At 35.9% G+C, this 23,165-nt stretch overlaps 2 protein-coding genes across 2 annotated transcripts; one reads left to right on the top strand and one right to left on the bottom strand.

Annotated features, from left to right (window-relative positions):
• Window positions 1-351: 351 nt before the first annotated feature.
• On the top strand, window positions 352-4,589 carry LOC113775167 (protein phosphatase 1 regulatory inhibitor subunit PPP1R7 homolog). The gene is made up of 6 exons (XM_027319928.1): window positions 352-824; window positions 1,987-2,217; window positions 2,460-2,606; window positions 2,726-2,868; window positions 2,954-3,068; window positions 4,157-4,589. Exons 1-6 carry the CDS (start codon window positions 570-572, stop codon window positions 4,235-4,237), a joined length of 972 nt encoding a protein of 323 aa, XP_027175729.1. The 5' UTR covers window positions 352-569; the 3' UTR covers window positions 4,238-4,589.
• A 1,603-nt stretch (window positions 4,590-6,192) lies between these two features.
• Window positions 6,193-8,907, bottom strand: LOC113774717 (SNW/SKI-interacting protein A-like). The gene is made up of 2 exons (XM_027319318.1): window positions 8,763-8,907; window positions 6,193-8,338 (listed from the first exon to the last, which is right to left on the bottom strand). The coding sequence occupies exon 2, from the start codon at window positions 8,299-8,301 to the stop codon at window positions 6,511-6,513; it is 1,791 nt and encodes a 596-aa protein (XP_027175119.1). The 5' UTR covers window positions 8,302-8,338; window positions 8,763-8,907; the 3' UTR covers window positions 6,193-6,510.
• Window positions 8,908-23,165: the final 14,258 nt, after the last annotated feature.

The raw sequence follows: 23,165 nt of genomic DNA, 5'->3' as shown, positions 1-23,165 counted from the left end.
GGCAATGCATGTATCCTCAGAACCCATCAGAGACTCTTAAAGCATTTATTGAGTGTAGGATAAAGGATCAAATCCGTTGTCTTAAATTTTAATCCAGAATTTCTTGAAAATTTATCGAAAAAAAAAAATGTATCCTCACAAATACCAAAGTAGAAAAAAAAGAAAGAAATAATTTGATGGTGCCAGTAGGAAAACAAGTCCAATAAAATTCTGAACTGGGTGGAAAACTTTTACAAAAATCAAGGCAAATTGGGCATCAAGTTGTAAATTATCTCTTTCTCCGCTCTCCACCAAAATAAAAGTATAAATTGAATTCAAAGTTATGCAGAAACCAGAAGTCGTGCTCGAAAATCAGCGCGATTTCTTCCGCTAACCAGCATGAGCTCTTTTATCCGTAAAGAACAGATTATTTTTCCTGTTGGCGACCTGGCCAGCTCCTAAATCCTGCTAAAGCCATCCCTCCTGAAAGGCAGAAACTTCTATACATTTTTTCATTGATGTTCTATTATTCTCGGCGCCATCCCCCTTGCTTTCTCCGGCGTCGTATTTAATCTTTGAATCTTAATCCAATGGACTCTCCGATGGCCGACGGGGGTGAGAACCCGACAGTACTCGATCTCACCAGCTACCAGCTCCGTGATCTCGACTCAGTCGACCTCCCTCCGAGTCTCACCGAGTTAGACTTAACCGCCAACCGTTTGTCCAAGCTGGACCCCCGTATTGCCCAACTCTCCAATCTCAAGAAGCTCTCTCTTCGCCAGAACCTTTTTGACGACCCCGGCGTCGAGCCCCTTGCCACCTCGCACCTCATTGCTGACCTCGAAGTATTGTTCTTTTTCATCACCCTGATTAATTTAGCCGAGCTATTAATCTTTTTTGTCTGAATTAAATGGATGGTTGGGCTGAATTAGCCTAACGATTCGCGGGTTTTTGGTTCTCTATTAATCTTCACCTGTTTATTTTAATTTCCCGTTCATAAGAAAAGGTGAAGTTGAAATGCAAAGGGATACTTTGAATGAGTTTTAGGATCCCAGTGGGACGCTCCAAAAACTTATTTTGATGGTTAAAGTTTAGGTAGAAAAATGTTGTGAAACTGGTTTTGCCATCAAGAATATACAAGAATTTATGCTTAGCAAATATAGCTTTGCTATGGCTGATTAAGTTAGAACGTCTTTAATTAAAATATTTAGATTGAATGTATATTACTTGGCATTTAGTTTCGTTCTCATTCGTTATGTATTCCATTACACGATATTAACTATTTTGTGGGCTGTGGTTTGAATTTCCTTTTCATTCTTAACTCCAATACGAGGGTTTACTTTTATCTTCCTTGGTGGTTGTTTCTGTTGTTGTTCATATTAAAGCTTTCGTGTTTATGGTGTCATCTTGCTAGAACTTTTGGGCAGCTGAATAAATCCAGGGAAGGGTTTAGCATATAATTTCAGCACTTGGATGCTTTAGTCTTGGGTTTTGTCTTATGTATTCTCCATCATGGAAATTCTATTTGCTTTTATCATTTTTACGATGATCATAGCACGCAAAGGAGGATGTATCATTATTAAGTCATTTTTATCTCACTTCTACTAAAATTGCTTTGGTGATGCAGTAAGCACTCTCATAACTAATTTGAAACAATTCAAGATCTGTCCATTGCTGTACATAAAGTCACATATATGCATCTGCTTGCTTATTATTCTTTATCAGAATCCAAGTTTAATATGTTTGATTTGAATAATTCCTTCACAATCTTAAGGTAATATATGGGATTGGATAGCTCTCTCCCTTCCATTTTATGGCCAAAATGAACGTGACTGATTTTAAAGCTTGAAATGCTATCTACTATATCTTTAAGTGTGTTTCTCAGAGACCATGTACTACATGCCTATCCTGCTCTAGATTTCGTGTCTGTCTCTCTCTCTCTCTCTCTGGGGGTTGGTTTGGTTTGTTAAAGATATGTCTAACTAAGGCATTTAATTTGTTTTATAGGAGCTTGTTCTAAGAGACAACCAATTGAAGAAAGTTCCTGATGTCAGCATTTTCAAGAAGCTTTTAGTATTTGATGTTTCTTTCAACGAGATTCCAACACTTCAGGGGTTATCCAAGGTTTCCACCACACTTAGAGAACTCTATGTGTCCAAAAATGAAGTTACGAAGATGGAAGAGATTGACCATTTTCACGTGCTGCAAATTCTTGAACTTGGATCCAACAACTTGAGGGTTAGATATTCCTTTCTTGATGGAACACTAAAAGCAACATAACAGCTTTTGTAAAGAGAGGACAGAAAATTATGCAACTAATTGTTTGAGATAATTTTCGGTTAAAAACTCAAATAATCTAAAAAATCAATCACGAACATGTTTAACTATTTGAATTCTTTGGCTACACAGAAATGTTATCTTACACCAAGTGGTTTGTTTTGGTTTGTCTATGTATATAAAGTGCCTTCTTTGGTTTTCAGGTGATGGAGAATCTGCAAAACCTAATCAACTTGCAAGAGTTATGGCTTGGTCGTAATCGCATTAAAACTGTTAACTTATGCGGGTTAAAATGCATTAAGAAGATTAGCCTGCAAAGCAACCGTTTAACTTCAATGACAGGATTTGAGGTACTTGTATTTGTTCATTCTGAAGTTTGAAGGTCAATTTTTTTTAGTTTATATGGAAATAAACTGATTCACGAGCAATAAAACCAATTGCTAACTGTTTTCTTTTCCTTGATTTGAAGGAATGTGTTGCTTTGGAGGAATTGTACTTGAGCCACAATGGTATTTCAAAAATGGAAGGCCTATCAACATTAGCAAATCTTCGGGTCTTGGATGTCTCATCAAATAAGCTTACAGAAATTAGTGACATCGAGAAACTGACACGGTATGAATGTCTGCAACCATGTTAGCAACTCATCTCATATCTCATTTCGGCTGTTATAATCTTCAATTTGGTTCTTTAATTGCAGATTAGAAGATTTATGGCTTAATGACAACAACATAACTTCATTAGATGGTATAGCGGAGGCAGTTGCAGGTTCCAGAGACACGCTGACCACCATCTACCTTGAGCGCAATCCATGTGTAAGTATATGCCCTGTCTGTAAATTAGTTAGTGACATCTACACTGTCAGATGCATAATTCTGTTTAAGTAGCCATTTTTTGAGTGATTAATCTGACATTTTCTTTCCACATATTAAGCCAGATATGCCTACCCTTTCCATTTGACCATGAATCAGTAGGAATTTTTTTATATTTTTTTTTAATGTTAAGGTTCTTGAGAATGTGGTAGCTGCCTAGGATTTTTGTAGGTTTCTTCACAATTCTTTTGAGTATCTGTTGTAGTCAGCTAAAAAAATTTGATGTTGAGGCAGGCACTATCTAGTGAAAAGTAACAGGGAATTTGTTTTTGTCCACCCATGTTTATTCTGGTGTTAATTTGTGTGATCTTCATTATATATTGGAGTAATTTCTGTTCATTGCATCTGCCTTCTTAAGAATATCATTATGTTCATTGTTAGTCATCTGTGAATTTTGCTGATCAATAATCAGTTCATGATCCTCAAATTATCTTGGTATCTCTGCAGTATATGCAGCTTAACTTGAGAAATTTGTGGTTACAAGTAACTTGTGACATGAATTTTCAACCATCTAGCTTTCATTGTTGAAGTTTTTTTTTTTTTACTTTATTTTTTTTTGGGGGGGGGGGGGGGGGGGCGGGTGGGGGTGTTTTCCCTTTAGAGTTTTAGCTCCTTTTTATATGATCTAGTCACTTATTTGTCATCCACACACCATTTCTAGTGGTGCCAATACAGATTTTTCTTTGTAATTTATGTATATCTAGTTGTTTTCCATATGTAAAGAAAGTCTTTTATGTCATTTATCCTGATTAAAAGAAATTTAATACACGTTCTTTTTTCTCTTTTTGATGATGTCTTGATTCTAGTGATTTGCAATGGAAGTATTCTCACTGTTGAAATGACTTTAGGATAATTTCTAAACTGCACTTTACTAATGCCAGACAAATATGCTGAGAGAGATGATTTAGTTTTTTTTTTTTTTATTACTGCTATCTTGTCTCGTGTATCTTTGAGAATTTTCTGTGAGTTTTGATTTTTTTTTTTTTCTGCTATTTTATGAACATAAGTTTGTAATTCTGTGACACTGGCAGGTGAACTCTCCCAATTACATTGTTACCTTGAAGGAGATCTTCCGCAATATTCAGCAAATTGATTCTGAGTTGTTTGGGTAGAGCTTTAGGTAGGCGAGGGTTTATTGTTTGACAGTGCTGATGGCCAAAATCATATACTACATGATTCAGCCGTGAACTTTGCCTCAGAGCCTATTCATTCTCCGCGCTCCAGCAGTAACAGTACATAGAAGGCTGCTTTTATACGAGAAAATTCGGGTCTACTTTGGGAGCAACCTTGCATTGTTAAACAGCTGGTCTTCTGACAAAGTTTTTTTTTTTTTTTTCCTCAGTTCAACAATAAGAGCAAGGAAGGGTTTCCTTGTACCTTTTCTCGTTTTTGTAAGAGAACGGGTTGTGCAGGCATGTAAACATTGGAGTTAACGAAGTGAGTTCGGAGTGCGAACATACAATACGTGGCTTTGACCCTCGCATTTTTCTTTCTTGCTTTGACCGGAAAAAACTTAGAAACGGGTTCTTAGCTCAAATTATGAATTACAAGCCAGACAGCAGGCATAATAACTCCTGCCAAAAAAAAAAGAGCACGCGGCCTCTGTTTTGGGAAAGCACCGCACAAAGTCCAACTGCTGGACGCCCAGTACGTCCGTGTTTCTTGAGAAATTCTCAGCACATTTGCAGGGCTTAATTCTTTAGCATCACGAGCAAAATTTGTTTCATCTTTTTCCTGCCACAGGCTACTGTGACAGGAAGAGAGCGATGTAGAGTAAGCAAGCTCTGCAAACATTCAATAATTCACTTTCATAGGCTGTAAGCTGCTGGAGCCGGAACGTTGATGATTAGAGCATCCACGATGCTATTACACTTTGTGGAGTGTAATCCACGTGCCACGTCAGCATTCCACTTTCTCCTCTTTTATTACACTTTCACTCACAATGGATTACACTCCACAAGGTGTAATAGCATGGGTCCACAATTAATCAAATATTTATTTTAATAATGCATAACTCATATTCCATAAATAAATAAAGTAATTTTTAAAACTAATTTTGTTATTTTTAAAAAATAAAGTACTAACTTTCGTTAAATTTTGTACATTTTGAATTTTTTTATTTTCTAAAAATGATATTATTAATTTTTAAGTTTGAATAATATATGATTTCCCATATTTGGATTAAAATAAGGAGGTGGAGGATACATGGGAATTGGATATGAAAAATTTGGCAGATTTTGAAAATTTGATGGATGATTGGAAGTGGATAAATATGGGGGAAATGCATAATTTTGCACATTTGTAGGAATACCAGAAAATGGGTAATTTGGAAAATTTTGGGGGTTTTGATTTTGTGAGGATGATGAATTTTCTATATTTGGAGCATTTAACATATTTGTAAAACTACTCCAATTTTCATCCATAATCACAAAAAATAAATTAAATGAGTGAGAGAGTAGAAGTGTGTGAGAGAATAAAAGAAATAATAGAGTAGAATATTGGGATATGTTTTAGCAAAAAGTGTTGTGTGTTTATATAGAATTCTAAAAATAGTGCCGTTGGATATAACCGTTGGAAATGTTAAATGTGCTTTGTGTTGGAATTTTACCGTTGCCATAGGACCCACATTCAATGGATTACACGCATCATACATGTGATGCGTGTAATCTCCATGACACGGCTCCAATGGGGAGCCGTGTCATGGAGCGGTGTAATGGCTCCCCATTACACCCCCATTGGAGCTGCCCTTACATGCAGTGTGCTCCAAGTAGCTGCCCCATTACACACGAGGAGCTTACAAAAATTACAAGCATCTCACGTAGCATGAGAAAAGTTCACTGTAATGCACGCTACTGGAGAGTATTGTATTACCGAAGCAAGCAATAGTTGGAAATGTTTAGAATGCACGCATCAGGTATACGAATTTGGCAGATCATTCTTCATGAAAGTCAGATGTGTAACCCAGCCACACCTCCCTCCTTTAAACAACCAGAAAATATGTTCTTTTTTAGCAAAGATCAAAAATCAAGTAAACATCAGGTATGTTCTTTTCGGCACAAATCAAACATCGAGTAAACGTCAAGCACGGGCAGCACTTGCACCCTTTCCCATTAATTTCCGTGAGATTGAAATTGAAACAAGAAGACGCCACGGTAAATAAAAACATTAGCCATGCTAGAGGAGTAATATCATACAGCATCAAAGGCAAACAAAAAACTAAATTAAAAAATTCTCAAATGGTACGATGGACTTTGCCATCAATGAGTTGCCAAACACCTTGCTGAACAGCAACAACTCCTCAAAACTCCCCCTCGAAGAACAAGTCAATTTACATAAAGAAACACCGATCAATTCAACAACTCCAGGAATCTCCAGTAGAAACAACTCAACGCCCTTTATCAAAGGCAATACGAGTTCTACCAGATCCTTCAAAGCCATCTCGCATTGATCCTGCACTAGCTTTCATTGTACCACTGCTGCCAACTTTATCCATTGCTTTTTTACCTTTCTTGACTTCAGTCAAGAATTGATCCAAACCAAACGGATCAGCTTCTTCAGCCTCTTTCTCAAACTCAACAGGCCTGTCTCTAGGACCAGTCCTCTCTGAGGTACCTGCAAATGTCTTGTCAGGTTTAAAGCGCTCAGTCTTCATGATCTTCTCCAGCTGCTCATCCGCACCTCCATAAGTATCAGAGTCAACATCCTTTTTGGGCCTGTAGAGAGTAGACAGAGTAGGCTGGGCAGTAAAAAGCCCCTTGTCATAGATGTTATATGAATCATCAGTGGCAAACCCAGAGTCCATTCCTTTCTCCTGGTTAAACAACCTCTGGTCGTACATGACTTCACCCCCTCTCCCAGTTGTAGCCATTCCAAGAGCAACTTTCTCACTGATATCGCGGTCTCTGTCCCTTGTAATCTTGCTCTTCTTCCCCATTGCAGCATCTTTCGACTCCAACCTACGCTCCCTCTCCCTCTCTCTACGACGCTCTTCACGAATTTTCTCCCTCTGCAACCGCTCCTCTCTTTCCTCTTTTGTCTCCTTCTCCCTTGGGGCATCCCTGACACGGTCATAATCTGTAACCATATCATCAGTACCTCTCTCTGAAGGCATATTGGCAGCAGCAGGAGCTGCAGTACCAGTTCTCTCAGATCTAGCCTTTCGAGCCAACTCACGCAATTCCATCTCTTTCTTTTCTTTCTCTTTCATCATCATTTCCTTTTGGACCTTTGACCTCATGGCTACAGCCTCTCTGGCCTTCTGTTCTGCAACATACAGTGCCTCTGATAACTTCGCAAAGTTGTCATTAATTTGAACATCCTGAAGGCCCCTACCATCAGCTGCCAGACGCTTATCAAGAGGAATTGTATACCCTTTTGGGTTCTTCCAGTTTGAAATACAAGGTGGGATCTTCCAATCTTGCTGGTCCTTCACAGTCACAGGCCGAGGTGGAGAGTGCATTACTGGAACGGGTGGAGAACCAGATGCTTTTGGAACCCGCTTATGTTTAAACTTGGGTGGCTCCAAAGGGTCCACAGGCATCTCCACCATCCTAATAATCCTCTCCTTTGCACCAGAATTAAAGGCAGCTGACTGCTGTGAAGGCTTGTACTTGATAAACTTAGAATCTGAAGATTGTGTAGGAACATTTTTAGGCTGAGCCGCACTCAACCTCACATTCACAATCTTCTCAAGAGCAGTCTTAGTGCTCTGAGTGGTCTCATCAATCTCCTTCTGCTTCTCATCCAAGTCCATCTCCTCCTCGTCCTGACCATCTTTGACAACCATGGGGACAAGGTCGGTATGTTGTGAATACACAATCTTTTTAGCATTCTCATTCTGCCTCACAATTGCATCATACCTCACATTCCCATGCTCATCAACTGTAATGGGCAAGGTTTTCGACCCTGGCTTCCAGTCCCTTTTCCTCCCCATATCCAGAGGGTATTGAGCGATATGAATTTCCGGGAACGCCCCCCCATCACCAAAATCCTCAAGTTTGGATGGTTTAAAGCCTGTTCTTTTTAAATAAGGAGGAACTGGATTTGCCTTAATTATTGCAGATTTCTCAGACTCTGCTGCACTATACCTCTGCTTGAACCACGGATCATTCGAGTGATCATAGTGAGTTGACCCACTCGACTTTACAGGCGGAAGAAGGTCCTTTAACGCCGCCATCTATAACCCTAACCTCAATTCCACCCTCCCCTAAAGCCTGTAAAAGAACAATAACAGAAAGTACTAAATTAAACACCACAAAAACTCGTACTTAAGAACTGAGGATCCAAATAACAGTAAAGTGCTAAAAAAAAACTAGAAAACTTTTCGTTTTTCCGTTCTTCTTAGATAACTCAGAAAAAAGCAAACATCTTAAAGAGCTTATTTGCAAAATAATAATAATAATAATAATAATAATAAATTAATAAAATAATAACAATAACTACAGGTATACACCGGAGTCTACCAACAAATTCCGGAGAAAGATCTAAGCTTTAATTGAGCTCAACTCCTGAGATACTGATTTAACATAAATCAGATGAGGGCTTTGGTGCAATATAGGTGAAACTTAAACCTAACTACTCAGATTAAAATAGGTCGGAGCATGACTAGGGACGTACGGAAGGGAATTTGAGATTCACCTGGTTCGATGAAATATTTGGAACCCCGGAGCTATGATCGAGATGATGAAGGCAAGAGGGTCGTATAAAGTCCCGTCGGAATGAATATAAGGAAGGCCGTATTGGATTGCAGGAGTAAATATAGAATGGCGTTTGACGCCTAGAGTCGGCGCTCTGGAACCGAATCTCAGGAGGAGAAGATATTTTGTGGATTATTTGCAGGTTGGGCTGGATAATCCTTTTCAGTAAATGGGCTTCGGCCTAAGGCTATATAAAAGCCGTCAAAAATTGTTGGCCCGTTAAACCTTATCTATATTTTTTTAGGGGGGAGAAAAAATGAATCTGAATTCTTTTTTTTTTTTTAACGGGGATGAAAAATGGGGTACCAAAAAATTATAACAATTACGCTAATAAAGTGATTAAAACATGATAAACTCTTTTTTGGTGACAATATCTTTATTCGAAAATTGATATTTGTACATAAGAAAATTGGAGACAATTTTATCAAATAAACCAATACAATAATTGGTACTACTTGATTAATGTACATGCTATATTGTGGGTTATTCGCTGGAGATTTATGGCTTCTACAATTGACACTTTTGACTGTACAGTACAATGGATACATTGATAGAATAAAGGCTCCATCTGTCAAATGAGTTTTTTTTATGTTTGTCTAAAACTTACTGTAGAAGTTATGGGAAAAAATTTTGAAGTGTGTAAATTTTTAGATATTTTGAAGTGTATAGTTTAAAAATTTTGAGAAACTTTTTTGATGTTACTATAGTTAAAGTTGTTAAAAGACTTGTAACTGATAAACTTGACCAAAAACTTGCTTGCCAAACAAGCCCAAATATAGATACTAACCCAACGAATGTAAATAGTAAAGCAACAAAATAAAATAAAAAACACAACAAATTTATCACTTTTTGAAAATTGTACCTCATATCTAATTTCAATTATCCAAATTCAAATTTGTCATCCCTCACCATGAATTGTTCTATGCAATCACACCTATGATTGTAGATAACCCCAACTCCTTGCTAGAAATGAAGTAAAATGGCTACCAGATAGAAGATTAACCAAACTCAAGCACTACACCAGATTGAAGTAAATTTGCCACACTATGTGGTTCTTCAAAAAAAAAAATCTAGATGGGTGCATAGTGCACTCATCTGGTTCGATGGTGGTTCTGTCCCCATCGGCCCTCATAGGTCCAATTGAATCTCCCTCTTAATTAGATTAGGATAGAATAAGATATAGATAAAAAGTGACGATTGAAAAAAAAAAAAAAAAAAAAAAACTCAAGCACTAATCAACTCTTATACATTATTATCCATCTATAGAATAGGCATCAATTAATGAATAAAGGGCCCCCTCGCTCTCTCCCCCGTGTGTGTTTGCTTGTTTGTCCGTCTGTCTCCCTCTCTCTCTCTCTCTCTCTCTCTCTATATATATATATATATAAATAGGCGCTATGCACTTGTTATCTATTAATTATTTCATATGAATAAAGATTTTAATTTTTAATAATTTTATGCATTTTTACACCTAAATTTTAGATATTTTTACTAGTCAAAAAACTAAAATTTATAATATACCAATGAGTAGATCAACTTTATGTATAAGCCCTAGGGCTATTGATAGGTAATAATAGAGTTTTTTTAAAGGCAATAATTGAGTTGTTAATTAATTACAGAAAAAATCAATATAACATTACTCTTATGTTGTTAACTGACACCTGACATTAATTTTTTTGTCATATAGTTTCTATGTGGATAACTAACATATGACATTAGTTCATTGTTCATACATTTCACATACTAGGAGGCATGAACGCGCTTTGCGTGATAGAAATGTAAAATGGCCTGCCCACTTTTGAAGTAATAAAAATAACAATTTATGTAGAAAAGTATATTTTTTAGTATAGGTATTCCACAAGTCTGAAGTTTTGTTAATACTTTTTGGCTGTTTCTTACAAAGCCTCTAGTCAATGGCAACTGCCAACTTTCATATTTCGGAAAATCATTTCTGGTGCAAAAATGGAGCCAATGTAGTATATAATACAGAGCAAGGAAAGAAAGAGCACCCCACAAGTTGATCTTGTCTATATGATTATAACTAGTTTTGTACCCGTTCGTTGAACGGGAATCGTAGGAAAATAATAAACTATTTAGTCAATTTTATAAAAATGTCGATATAAAATACAAATTTAATGTATAATCTATTATAACTTGTGTTAAGTATATTACTATGTGCGCATTGTAATATAACGTATTCTTATAATATAAATTTGAATATCTAATTCAGTGAATAATAATTCAAAAATAGAAAAAAATAACATTCAACAATACCATAACATTCAAAAACTTAAAAATAAATAAAAGTGCAGTAAATAGTATCAAATAATATTCTACTCTTCAGAAACTTGTTTTTGTTTTTCTTCTGTTTGAACATTCTTCTCGATTTGTCCGTGCAAATCAGCATTTATTGATTTTTCATTATCACTGCATGATAGCAAAGCAGGATAACTAAGTATGAAAAAATAAATGATTTATCGCATTCAAGATTGTGTATAATAATACGTAAAGATTATAATTTAAGAAAGTAAAATAGTATATTAAATCTACCTTCTCATGCAAATCTTTTTATGAAGATTATCTTCCTTTGTGGTTTTTGTTGAACCCTTTGATGAATGATTCATATGAAATGTATTGGAATGTTGTTAATTATAATCATCTGTTATACTAATTAGGATCTGGAAAGAAGATGCTTCAGGTTGGTATTGATTGTCGGTTCTACCAATCTGATAATGATTTATCAAAATTAAAGGCAAAAATATTATGTGAAATATAATATGTGAAATATAAGAGAAATTTATTGCGCATTACCTATGAAAGCATGAAATGTGTTTCTCTCCTGAAATCACAGTAGAACCATCTAGTCACTATAAATCTATTACTACCATGTTACAGATTATAATTGTTCAACTTGAATTGGAACACAAAAGGTTTCCACGTGATCTTATTTATAATTGATGATACGATTTCATTGCTAAATCCTTCCTGAAAATGAAATGCATAATAGATTTTTTTTTGTTAGAATATTCAACAGCTGAGATAAGTGTCGAATTGTCTACTATTATTAAAAATATTTTAAAAAATTAGATATAAGTTTACCTTCTTAAATTCTTCAAGAACAAAAGAAAGTTTGTGTTCTATTATTCTTTCAGCCTTTTGATCAAATATAACAAACCAAACACTACCGGTTGCATCACTCGCCAAGACTTTTAACATATACTTATATAAATACACATACTCTAAAAGTTATGTTTATGTAGATGTTGTAGTAATTAAAATGATAAAAAGGTTAACACCTATAACATACCTCAAGATATGTTTAAATCCTACAAAAATAACGATCAAAGTACTTGTTTAAATCCTATGTTTTCATACAAAACAAATAGAAAATAAAACAAAAAAAAATCAAGATATGTTACTAAACTCTTACAATTGAAGATCAACATGCCTTTTAAAAAAAAATATATATGTATTGAAAGAAAATGTATCTGATAATCAAGATGAGTGAAAACCCAAAATCGATGCTTTAATGTGCCAACCGCTTGCACTGGAAATACCTAACCATGAATTTGATATTTGAAATCAATATATTAGAGGCTATATGTAGTGTAGGCATAAGAAATAAGAATTGATAAGGATATAAAGAGGTATTGATAAGAACATTAAAAGTAGGTTTATCTTGATTTAAGTTGCTTAAAGTACATAACTTTGGGTAGAAAATAAAAATCATATAATATTAAGAATTCTTATAGGAAATAAGAATTGATATATATCCAAACAAAAAAAGAGTAAGCCACGTAGGAAACTACTTGCCGTCTCGTTAAGTCACGTAGGAAAGAGAAAACATGAAGGGATAAGAATGAGAATACTACTTTATTATATATATATATATGATTATCAGAAGGCAACAGAGGCAGAAAAGCAAGAAAGAAAGGCTTGAAGAGCCAATTTTTCTACCTTGATGGTTCATTGAAATGCTTATGATTCCAACCATCACACTGGATAAAAAAAAATGCACCATCCAAAATGCTATTCAGGCCGATATCCTCAGTAGCCAAATAGCAAGCAAAGTATAGCCAAAACTTGAGCTAAATGTGCAATGGAACAGTTCTAGATAGGATATAATGAAAATTCAAGATAGCTTAAAAAGTTATATCAGTCACGTGTTTTTTTGTAACCAAAGTAACCAAAGTTAGCATTAACTTTATTGCTAAACATCAAAACTTAATAAGTACAAGGACCATAAGTACAATGAAACCATGTGGATTATATATGCATGTAGAATGCCAGAAAAAAAAGGGAAAAAGCACAGAAAAAGTAAAGTAATAGCAAATAGAGAGGCTAGAACAAAAAAAAAAATACTCAATATATTGAAGAAACTGCATCCAATACAACCAAACATGAACAAAGGTAACATTGTCAGTCTTTCCCCCAAAACAATGGAAAAAAAAAAAAAGAATTCACAGCGCACACAAATGGAAAAAAGGTAAACCAGATACTCAAATTCACTATACAACCTGTACAATTGGCTAAAAAATAGTACAATTTTTTAATTTCGAACCCCCGAGGCATTAACACTGAATATATTACTGAAATCATTACTATATACTTTAAGTAAGCAAAAGGACTATAGAGTAAAATACGACAACACAAAAGGGATGCCAGGCCTCAATAATTCGTGGCACATTCTGCATCAGTAGTTTTGAGATGTGAGGCCTCAATGACTTGGATGATAGTCTGTCGAAGCAAAGAACTGTGGACCTCAAATATACTCAACGCCTTTATATCCATCTAACAACAAAAAGAAAGAGAAAACGGATCAAGAAAGGAAAATGGGGCAAAAAGGTGAAACCATGTGGACTATGCATGCATAGATAACTCATGAAAATAAAGAAAAAGCATAGCAAAGTAAAGTAATAGCAAATAGAGAGGCTAGAACAGGAAAAAAAAGGTACTCAATACATTGAAGAAACTGCATTCAATATGATCAAATATGAACAAAGGTAACAATCTTAACCTGAGCATTTGGCTCTTTATGAACAAAGTAACAATACGACTAAATTTTGGCTATTTGGCACTTTTTCATTTAAAAAAGAAACATATTGACCCGAGCATGAAGTCTTGTTGCTGCACCTCTGTTGGCTCAAAATGCCCAATTTCTTCCATCTTGCATTCAGGTCTACAACATCCTTCATCCAAAACTACCTTTTACAGTAAAAGTTTCATTTCTAGTGAACTAATATTACAAAAAGTCAAATAGTTACAAGGAAAAAAAAGGCAGTGGGTATTCTAGCACAAAGACAACTACTCAAAATCATTCCAATATCTTGTCCCCATAATTGATTGTTTTTGCCTTGTTTCTGTAATTATCTCTCATATTTGTTTATAGGAAGCACCATCACATCAAGTAAAAAACACTTCTCTTGCATCCTACATCAATCTGGCATGATTCCATCGGGTACTAAGACTACCAAAACCCAAGCTCGTAGCCCAAAGAACCTACAACACTTTATGCACCATAGTTGAAGACATATTTAGAACAACTAAGGTACCATATATTTTCTTTTTTTCAGTGCATAGGCAGACACAGTCATACAGAGTTATAATAAATCAAGCACACCTCAAACAAAAGAGAAATGAATTCTTTCATATCTTGATAAACACTTCAAATGTATACTAATCCTATGAACAACCAAGTAAAATGACATTGATATGGTATGAAGAGACATACACATCAGCATGCATGTACACTTCAGAACCAAGATTGACCAACGTCCTCGGACTGGTTACATTATTTTTCTCCAACGTCTCTATGTTTCTTTTCCGATCAGAGCTACAAGAAGTTAAGAGAAAAAAAAGTAAAGAAGCATTGCAGGTCAAAGTGAACTTGTGCAAAGAAGTAAGAGTCAGAGCAATGAAGGTGAATAATATCAATACCTAAATGCAAGCAAATTTAAAAGGATACAAAACTTTCTGTTGTTCAAATACCTTGTCCCTGCAAAAGATAAACCCAGAATATTAGAAATTTGGCATATAACAGAAATTCTGTCTCTAAATTCGCAACTTAATATTGAAATATTAAATAGAAAGTAGGTAAGTTCTCCAACTCATATAATCCCACTGCTGATGGTAATAAGCTCAATAAAGTGGTAACAGGGGATGGTTTTCCAAATAACAACTGTAAGCGGGTGAGTTCAATATGAGGCAACTAACTGATTAGTAAGGATAGGCTTCAGAAATTAGTTTCCTGTTGCTTTTGCAAAGAGTAGAAAATAAGAACATTGTATCCTTTACCAGTTGCTAATAACATTGACCGTGCACTAAAATACCATTTCCACAAACTATCAAAAATTCATGGAAAGCAACCTTAATATGCCTACCGCCATTGAACACTTAATATCAATAAGAAGTACATAATTCAACAAAAGAACAAACAAGTGAAGCAATAAAGTACAAATGCCTTTCAGCAAAAGCGTGAACAAGATTAGGCTTCAAGTCGCAATCAACAAACTCTTCGAATCTTTATATCTTTTCTTGCCGAACCCTATCCGTTTCAGGCCTGGACAGGATTAATCAAATCAAAAAACCAATTTACTCTAATTCAAACAAAAAAGATGATTTGACCTTATTGAATCACAAGGGGAGTCTAGAAACATGAATAGGATGAGTTCCAAACTTAAACGAATAATTAAACAAATAAAACAGGAGAAGAAGAGTATAACAAGACGCCTGTGTATGATATGTGTATGACAAAAGTATTTTCAAAATTTCTCAGACAACTTTAGGCATAAAATGCAGAAACAATTATCTCAAGAAAATTCAATACCGAAAAGTCATCACTATAAACATCGTCAAGGACATAAATAAACTCTCTATCTTTTCTGTGCCCCACCCCAAAAGAGAAAACCATTCTAGAAGCATGCCTAACTAAGCTTACTCCTCCATTTCCTTTAAAAAAAGAAATCATAATTTCGAGCTCCTCGAGATGGAAGATGAGACGGAGGTCAGCGCAGCTGATAAGGAAATTTGGCAAAAGGTGTTGTCTTTACTTAGATGGTAATTGCAAACGGACAATTGGGACTAGGGAGCGGGAAGACTGGGTTATGAGAAGTGTGATTAGGTGGTGATGGTGGTGGAGGTAGAAATTAGGGTTGTTATTATTATTAGAGAAATATGAACATAGAGGGAAGCGATACTTATGGACTGTGATGGTGATATACCTTGACGGAAGATTTTTCGGTCGCTCTAGGGTCACTTGAACTTCTTGACCCTCTTCTTTACTGTCTTCTTCGAAAGCAAAGGCACCACCATTACTGCTGATTCTTCTTACCTTTTCCCTCCTTAACTTGCACCTTTCACACACAAATTACAATTAACTATTGATGTACAAGCGTCTGTAAAGAAGAAGAAAGCGGCGGTGGGCGAAGGTTGAGAGCTTACTGTGGATTAGGGTTTTGTTGAGCCGCCCATGTTTGGAATGGAAAGGGTTGTTTGAGGCCACATTTAAGAGAAAATGAGAAATTGGTGGCCTTCACAAGCTAGCAAGAAAAGCAAAATCAAAGGGAAAAAGGGAAATCATCGGAAAAAGTTAAGAGAAACAAAATCAGCGATAACATTGACTCAAGTAATGAGATTTCAAAATGAACTACTAATCTACATTTGTGCTGATCTTCAATCGTCTGGAGGTTTTATTGAAGCTTTATTGAAGCTTTCAGAGGTCGTGGAGTGAAGAATAAATACGAGCGAAAGCAAGAGAGAGAAAGAGAGGAAAAGGATGGGAACGGAGAGAGTCTGAGGGGAAGAGGTGAGAAAATAGAGAAGAAAATGAAGAGTAGAAGATGAGAGGCGGCGCCTCAAAGCTTGGGTCTGATTTAGGGTTAGAGCTAGAAGAAGACCTAACATCCTAAACTCGCGTAATGCGCTGAATGAACGGGAAAAAGCGTCACGTGAGGACGACGAAAGTCACGTGGAAAACGACCAAATCCTTGACACTTTAATTACTTATGTAGATAACTAGGAGGTGTACACCGCGCGTACGCGCGGTGTAGAATTCGAAGACTGGCATGCCTAGTTTTGCCCAATAAGCTAATAAGAATCTAAAAAAAAAAAATGAAATCGAAAAGTATAATAAAGGACATAATAGACTATAGATGTAGTAAAGTTATGACAAAAAACAGATAATAAGTAGACTGTCTTTTGACCCAAAAAAAAAAGATAATAAGTAGACTGTAGATCGTCGGTGTAGCAAAGGTACAATTAAAAATAACACAACAAGTAGATTGTCAGTCATTAATCTTGAGATTGTTGATGTTGAGGTTGTCAATATTGAGAGCTTCATCCATAGGCAGTGATTATTTCATGAGCTACATATCTGGTCAGTCTAAATCTAGAAGGAGAAGACTTGATGTAACACATAACCATATTTCCCTGTAGAGTAGTCAGGAGATGTTGAGTTAAATCTACATTTTGGTGGAGATAAAAAAAGAAAGTACTATAAGCTGTTGAAGAAATAGAAGGAAACAGTTATTACATAAAAAGAAATGATAATCACTTCTGTCTGTAAATAGTAGAGCTTTAGTGGCCTCCAAATAGCCTTGATCAGCTTTATCCCTCTATAATCACCACTCTCATATGGCTTATGAATCAGTTTTTGCCACCTATAACAAGCAGTAAACAAATTTCAGCAAATGGGAAGAGCGAGGGAACAAGCTCATTTACGTTATAATGTTGATTAAAAAAATAACAATAAACAAAAAAAAAAAGATTTGGCCATCTTTAACTCTTTGAACAATTTTTCTAGGAAATGTAACACAAAAACTGAATAGTAACTGCTTGTTTTTAAATCATCTCGAGCATCAGCCATAAAATTGTCAAAAAAAAAAAATAATAAGCTCACCAAGCCTAGTTACACCATGGTTCAACATGCAAGAAGTAAAGTAGGTTATAAAGGTCTTCCAACTTGTTCTGCAGCAATTGATAATGACCTTAATTGATACATGCTAGACAATAGCCAGTGGTTTAATAACAATCAGGAAAAACATTACTCCGGCACTTGTTCAACTAATGCCAGAATTCTTTGCTGCTGCCATACCTGAAGAGGGGTACCAGTAAGACACCACATGCAATAGGATGACAATTTGAAGGCAGCCTGGGCACCTAGAGTTTTATAGGACTTGATGGTATGAGCTTCATCCAAAACCACTCTGTACCAGTCAACTCTGTGGAAAATGCTCTTCTCCCCATCCTGTGTTGAACATATAAAATAGTAATCATTAAAAATGTTTCAACAGGGGAAAAGAACAAGCAGCATTAGCAATTGAATTTAAGTGGTGGAAACTTAAAAAAATGGAAATGGCCAGCTTTTCATTCTTATAAGCTACAAGTAAATGCATTTTGGTGGTGGAAAGTAACAAAAAATGGAAATAGCTAGCTTATATTCTTACAAGCAGCCGTTAAGACACTGTATGTGGTCAAGATCACATTAGGTTCAGCAATCACTCTAGGGTCACTGCTCCGATCCCCACCAAAAAAGACAGAAATGGAGATGCTATCTGGCTTTGAGTGTGTTTCAAGTTCATCCTGTTCATTCAGTAAATTCTTATTCACAGAAGACGACAGTATATCCTTGTGCCTATCCATTAACTAACATATGATCAGAAAATCAGTAATGCAGTTTCAGAACAATGTAGCTAAACCTATTCAGAATGCATACAAACTCAGAAAACTTTGTTATTCTGGCTGAATCAATATATTATAGGGACTCACCTTCCGCTGGCCAAGCAACGCCATAGGACAAATAATGAGGGTGTTGCCTTTCACTTTTCTAAAAGGTTTGAGATCAGATTCCTTTTTCTTTTTCTTGATGTACTCTGTATCACCCTCACTTTTGGCAATTGATTCTTAATCCTCAGGGTACCTCTGCCTTGCCTTGCAAGAATCAGAGCAATAGTCATCACAGTTTTCCCAAGCCCCATTGCATCTGCCAAGATCCGCAGAATATTCAGCTTAGAATATATAATAATTAACATTGATACTCAAATGGACAGTCAGTAACAGTAGCAAGAGAAACTTGCCCCTCCTCTTGCTGTCTGTGTTGCTATTGGAAATTGTGTTGCAGCTTCCCAAGAGAAAATGTCAACATATATTGTGGGAGCCCTCCTGAAACAAATGATCAAATAGTAGCATAATCAAGCTTAAGGCAGTTAATGCTCAAGGATTTTATAAGCAGCTGCTCTTTTTTTTTTAATATTTCAAGGACAGAAATACATATTCATCACATATACGATACTCCAACAAGGATGAAACGTTTTTGCCCCCTTTCAGCATAACCTACATATCAACTAACCTGACTGCGTCGTTCTTGTCGACATAACATTTGTATGATCCTTCGTTCGAGTTGCAAAACCAACAGGAATATCAGATGATTTGCTGGTCCCATCTTTGTTAGTCGACACATCATTTATTATTTGAGAATGAACCACCATATTTTTCTGGATCGATGGGATATCTGCAATGGCAAATCCTAATAAGGTGCCCAAAAGACACAACATTATCTTAGAAGTGGAGAAGAATTTTTTTTTAAGTACCGGAGATTGAACAAGAAAAGCAAGCAAAATAATTGGTACATATAATAATATTTGTATCTTGAGAAGTACTAGAAGACTGGAGATTCAATGTAGTAGAAGAATAAATACAGTCATTTAATGAGCAATTCAAAAATGGACTCTGCAAAGAACCAAGAATTTTAGAATTCAAGTTTCGCGTAGGTTCAAAGATGTTAGCTGTATTTTAACATCAAGCACCACAGGTTTGTTCATTGTCTTGAGAGATCGCAATGTTAACTTCTGAAACAGGAGACCATGCCTTAGACAATGCATTTCCATGCCTCCGCTTACAAGGCTGGTCATTAGGTAAGGAATCAAAAGACAGATGTCCTTTTTTTTTCCTTTTTCTTCCTTTTTCCAGCATTAGTTTCCATCTGACATTTCTAACGCTGAGCTCTGTCATTGAATGGAGTTGCTGCAACGTGCATAAATAGACGGCCTTATTTTATTAAGAATAGTTTATGAAAGACAACGATACTAAAGGCTGAATAAGAAAAGCAAGACGAATGATTTGTTGGATGCAGTAATATCTCTACCTCACCGAATGCTGAAAGATCAGGGATTCAATGCAATAGAAGAGGAAACACAGTCTCTGGACAAACGATTTAAAGACGGAGTGTTCAAAGAGTTAAGGATTCCAGAGTTTGAGTCCTTTAAAGATTGAAGTATGTTATTTGGTTGACATTTTGAGAATCACAAGTTTGTTCGTTCTCATTGAAGACTGTAATGTTATCTAAGAGGTCAGGCAATCCTTTAGGTAAGACTTCTTTATGACTGTGCTAAGAAGGCTGATCATTAATAGAAGGCCAAACGTTCGGCCAAAGATGAGAAGACACAGTTTTTTTTCCAGCACTAGATTCTGGTTGACCTTTTGTAACCTGAACTATGTCATTCAATGGAGCTGCTGTAATGTGCAAAAATAGATGGCTTCAATCGTAAATGGCACAGAAACGTGAAGCCATTCAAAGATAATGATCTGACACAAGGCTAAATAAACTAACAGATACAGAATAGACGAGTAAAATACTACAACGGCACATATACCTCGAGGAGTAAAACCACAACCTTCAAGAGTAGCTTGCTATCGCCCAGAAGAGTAGAACCAGGAAAACAAACACCGGCTTCTATGCAACCAAACGGTACCCTATGAACATAAGAGCGTGAGGATTTCTCCCTTTTTTTCCAAAAGCCTGGCTTCATGCCTCCGACATGAAAGTGCAGCCTTCTCACTCTGTGACATTTCAACATACCATTTTTGACGAATAGTATTTCTATCCACCTGACTTAAATGACTAAGAACCATCAGTCCAAAAAAAAAAAAAATCAGCCAATGGCAATTTAAATAGCCACCAAAAACTATAGTCGAATGATTGTAAAGAAGAACAAAAACAACATTTACGAACTGCTGTAAAGAACATAAGATATATGATACAATGAAATAAAAAACATGCATGCATACCAGCTCTATTGCCAAAAAGTAAGAAGCAAAAAGAACAGAGCATAAATTTTTTAAACCATGCATGGCAACTCTTACATGCGAGTTAACAACTATTACGCAGAGGTGATACTCATGCATGAACTAAAAACGGAAAAACAAAAGTGGCAACTAAATAAAGAATGTACGACAAAAGGAAAAGGCAAACAAGACAAATAAATAAGCATCTGACCTGCAACAGAATTCCTGTCCCAACAAATGACAAAGGATTAGCTTCAAAGAAGGCCCTTTGCAAGAATCAAAAGGCCAGCGAATTCTACAAAGAAAGGCATACCATACGGATGTAAAACAGGCAATCACAAGAATAGAAAGAAAAACTGAAAACAGAAAGAAAAAGGCAGGAAGTTTAAAATGAACTCGCCACAACGGCAAAAGCATATACCAACAGCAGTTATAAAAAAAGGAGGAAAAAACTTGAAGTCAGTTCATAAAAAAGACAACGTTACAAAAGCGCTTAGATAACAATAGTCCAAAACACATAAATCCGTAGCAAGAAACTCACCAAGGCAATTTCCCTAAAAACTCATCCAAGCTGTTTTTGTCCCAAAAAACTGCAAAAATCTCTTCTAAACGTGAAAATCAAGAAGGCTACCGATAAATAAAAATAGTTCAAGCAAAAAAACAACAATAGGCTATTGATTTAAAAAATCATTGATAAAAACTATTAAACATAACCTCAAACCTGAAAAAGATGCCTCCTTTATCATTGATCCCTTGCTCTATTGGGAAAAAACAGAAAAACCCACAACACGGTTTCTCAGAAAACAAAAAAAAAAGTACAAAAGAACTCGGGCATAAGAAAGTGGAGGAATTAGAAGAATCAAAACTTTTAAGCATACAGAATGCACTTTAGAAAAGGAAACAAAAGACTTGCAAGATGTCATCAGGTTGCCAGAAGTAATTTCCAATTTGTCACCTGCAATATGAGAAATATGTAAATTAGACAACTACAACCCATTTAAAAAAAAAGAAAAAAATGAGGGCTAGAGAAGTTCTGCAAAGGAAGAAACAAGAACCTTTAAAAGTATATACATAAACCATCTTTTTTGGCTTATCATTATTCTCCATCAGAAGACGAAGACAAAGAAAAGAGAAAGAGAAGAAGGGGGCTTTCTCGTCGGAGATGAAGAAACGAAGAGAAAGAGAGAGAGAGAGAGACGATGAACAAAGAGGGAGGGATAAATGATGGTTCTGATCCAGTAGGTGTGACCAAAAAAGCTGACATTAGGTAAGGTGGGAAAGAGACATAGGCCCAACCGCCCAACCACAGTGTTTGAAAAAGAAAAAGGACTATTACTACTATTATTACTCTCTTTAGTGGGTTGGATGCAAGCAAAAAGACTCGTGGCTCACAAACGGAATTCACATCCCAATTTCCAACCATCAAGTCACGTGAGCAGCTGGAGGACGACAACATTTCAGCAAATCATGAACTGACACGTCACCAAAACCACGCACCCTTGGAGACTTTCCTAAGCACTTAGTCTACCTTAGGTTGATAAAGAGTTGACATGTGATAACACTAGTGACATAATTTGCAAATCATTGATACCTTTTTTAGCCTATTAGTGTAGGATTAAGGACAAAGTTTTTTTTTTTTCTGGAAGCAGTTTATTTTGCTTTTTTATTTTTTATATGTTGGTAATAGACCTACATCTTGGTTTAGGTTTAGGTTTTGATCATTGTTGTACCAAAATTATTATTGTTTCTCATTTTGGTTGAATTGAAAAAAAAAGAAATTCATCTTGTAGGTGTTTTCGCAGCAATATTTTGCTTTTTAAACTCATGAAATCAAAGATATCACCTCATTTATTCTAAAAAAAAAAGCCTTCAAATATTACCTCTTTAAATCTCACCAGTCCATGTTAGGAAAAAAAAAAGAAATAAAATGTAAGAAAACATCTGCCAAGCATGGCCTTTGTTGGGTAATTAAACTCTAGTCTTTTAACGACTTTTACCCACTTGATCCCTAGGAGGTGGCCAATTATCTACAGGGTGCCATGTATGAGGAGCCAATAGAAAGAGTCCACGTAACATTCTAATATAATAGACGACAGAAGTAGATTTTTGATCCAAAGCCGATATTGCCCCATCCTGCCCCTCTCCGTATCCAGAAAGCGTGCTTCGCTGTCACTAGCGACCTGTTAATTGCGTTACATAGACCACTCTTTTGTTAAAGTAAAATTGTATAAACCTTCGCAAAGTAATTAATTCAGCCAAAAATGACTGTGGCGGGTTAGACTGG

This window comes from Coffea eugenioides, chromosome 6, assembly GCF_003713205.1.
Source record: "Coffea eugenioides isolate CCC68of chromosome 6, Ceug_1.0, whole genome shotgun sequence".
Lineage (NCBI taxonomy): Eukaryota > Viridiplantae > Streptophyta > Magnoliopsida > Gentianales > Rubiaceae > Coffea > Coffea eugenioides.
The sequence above is the reverse complement of the archived record's forward strand: the minus strand, read 5'-3'. Positions and strand labels throughout refer to the sequence as shown.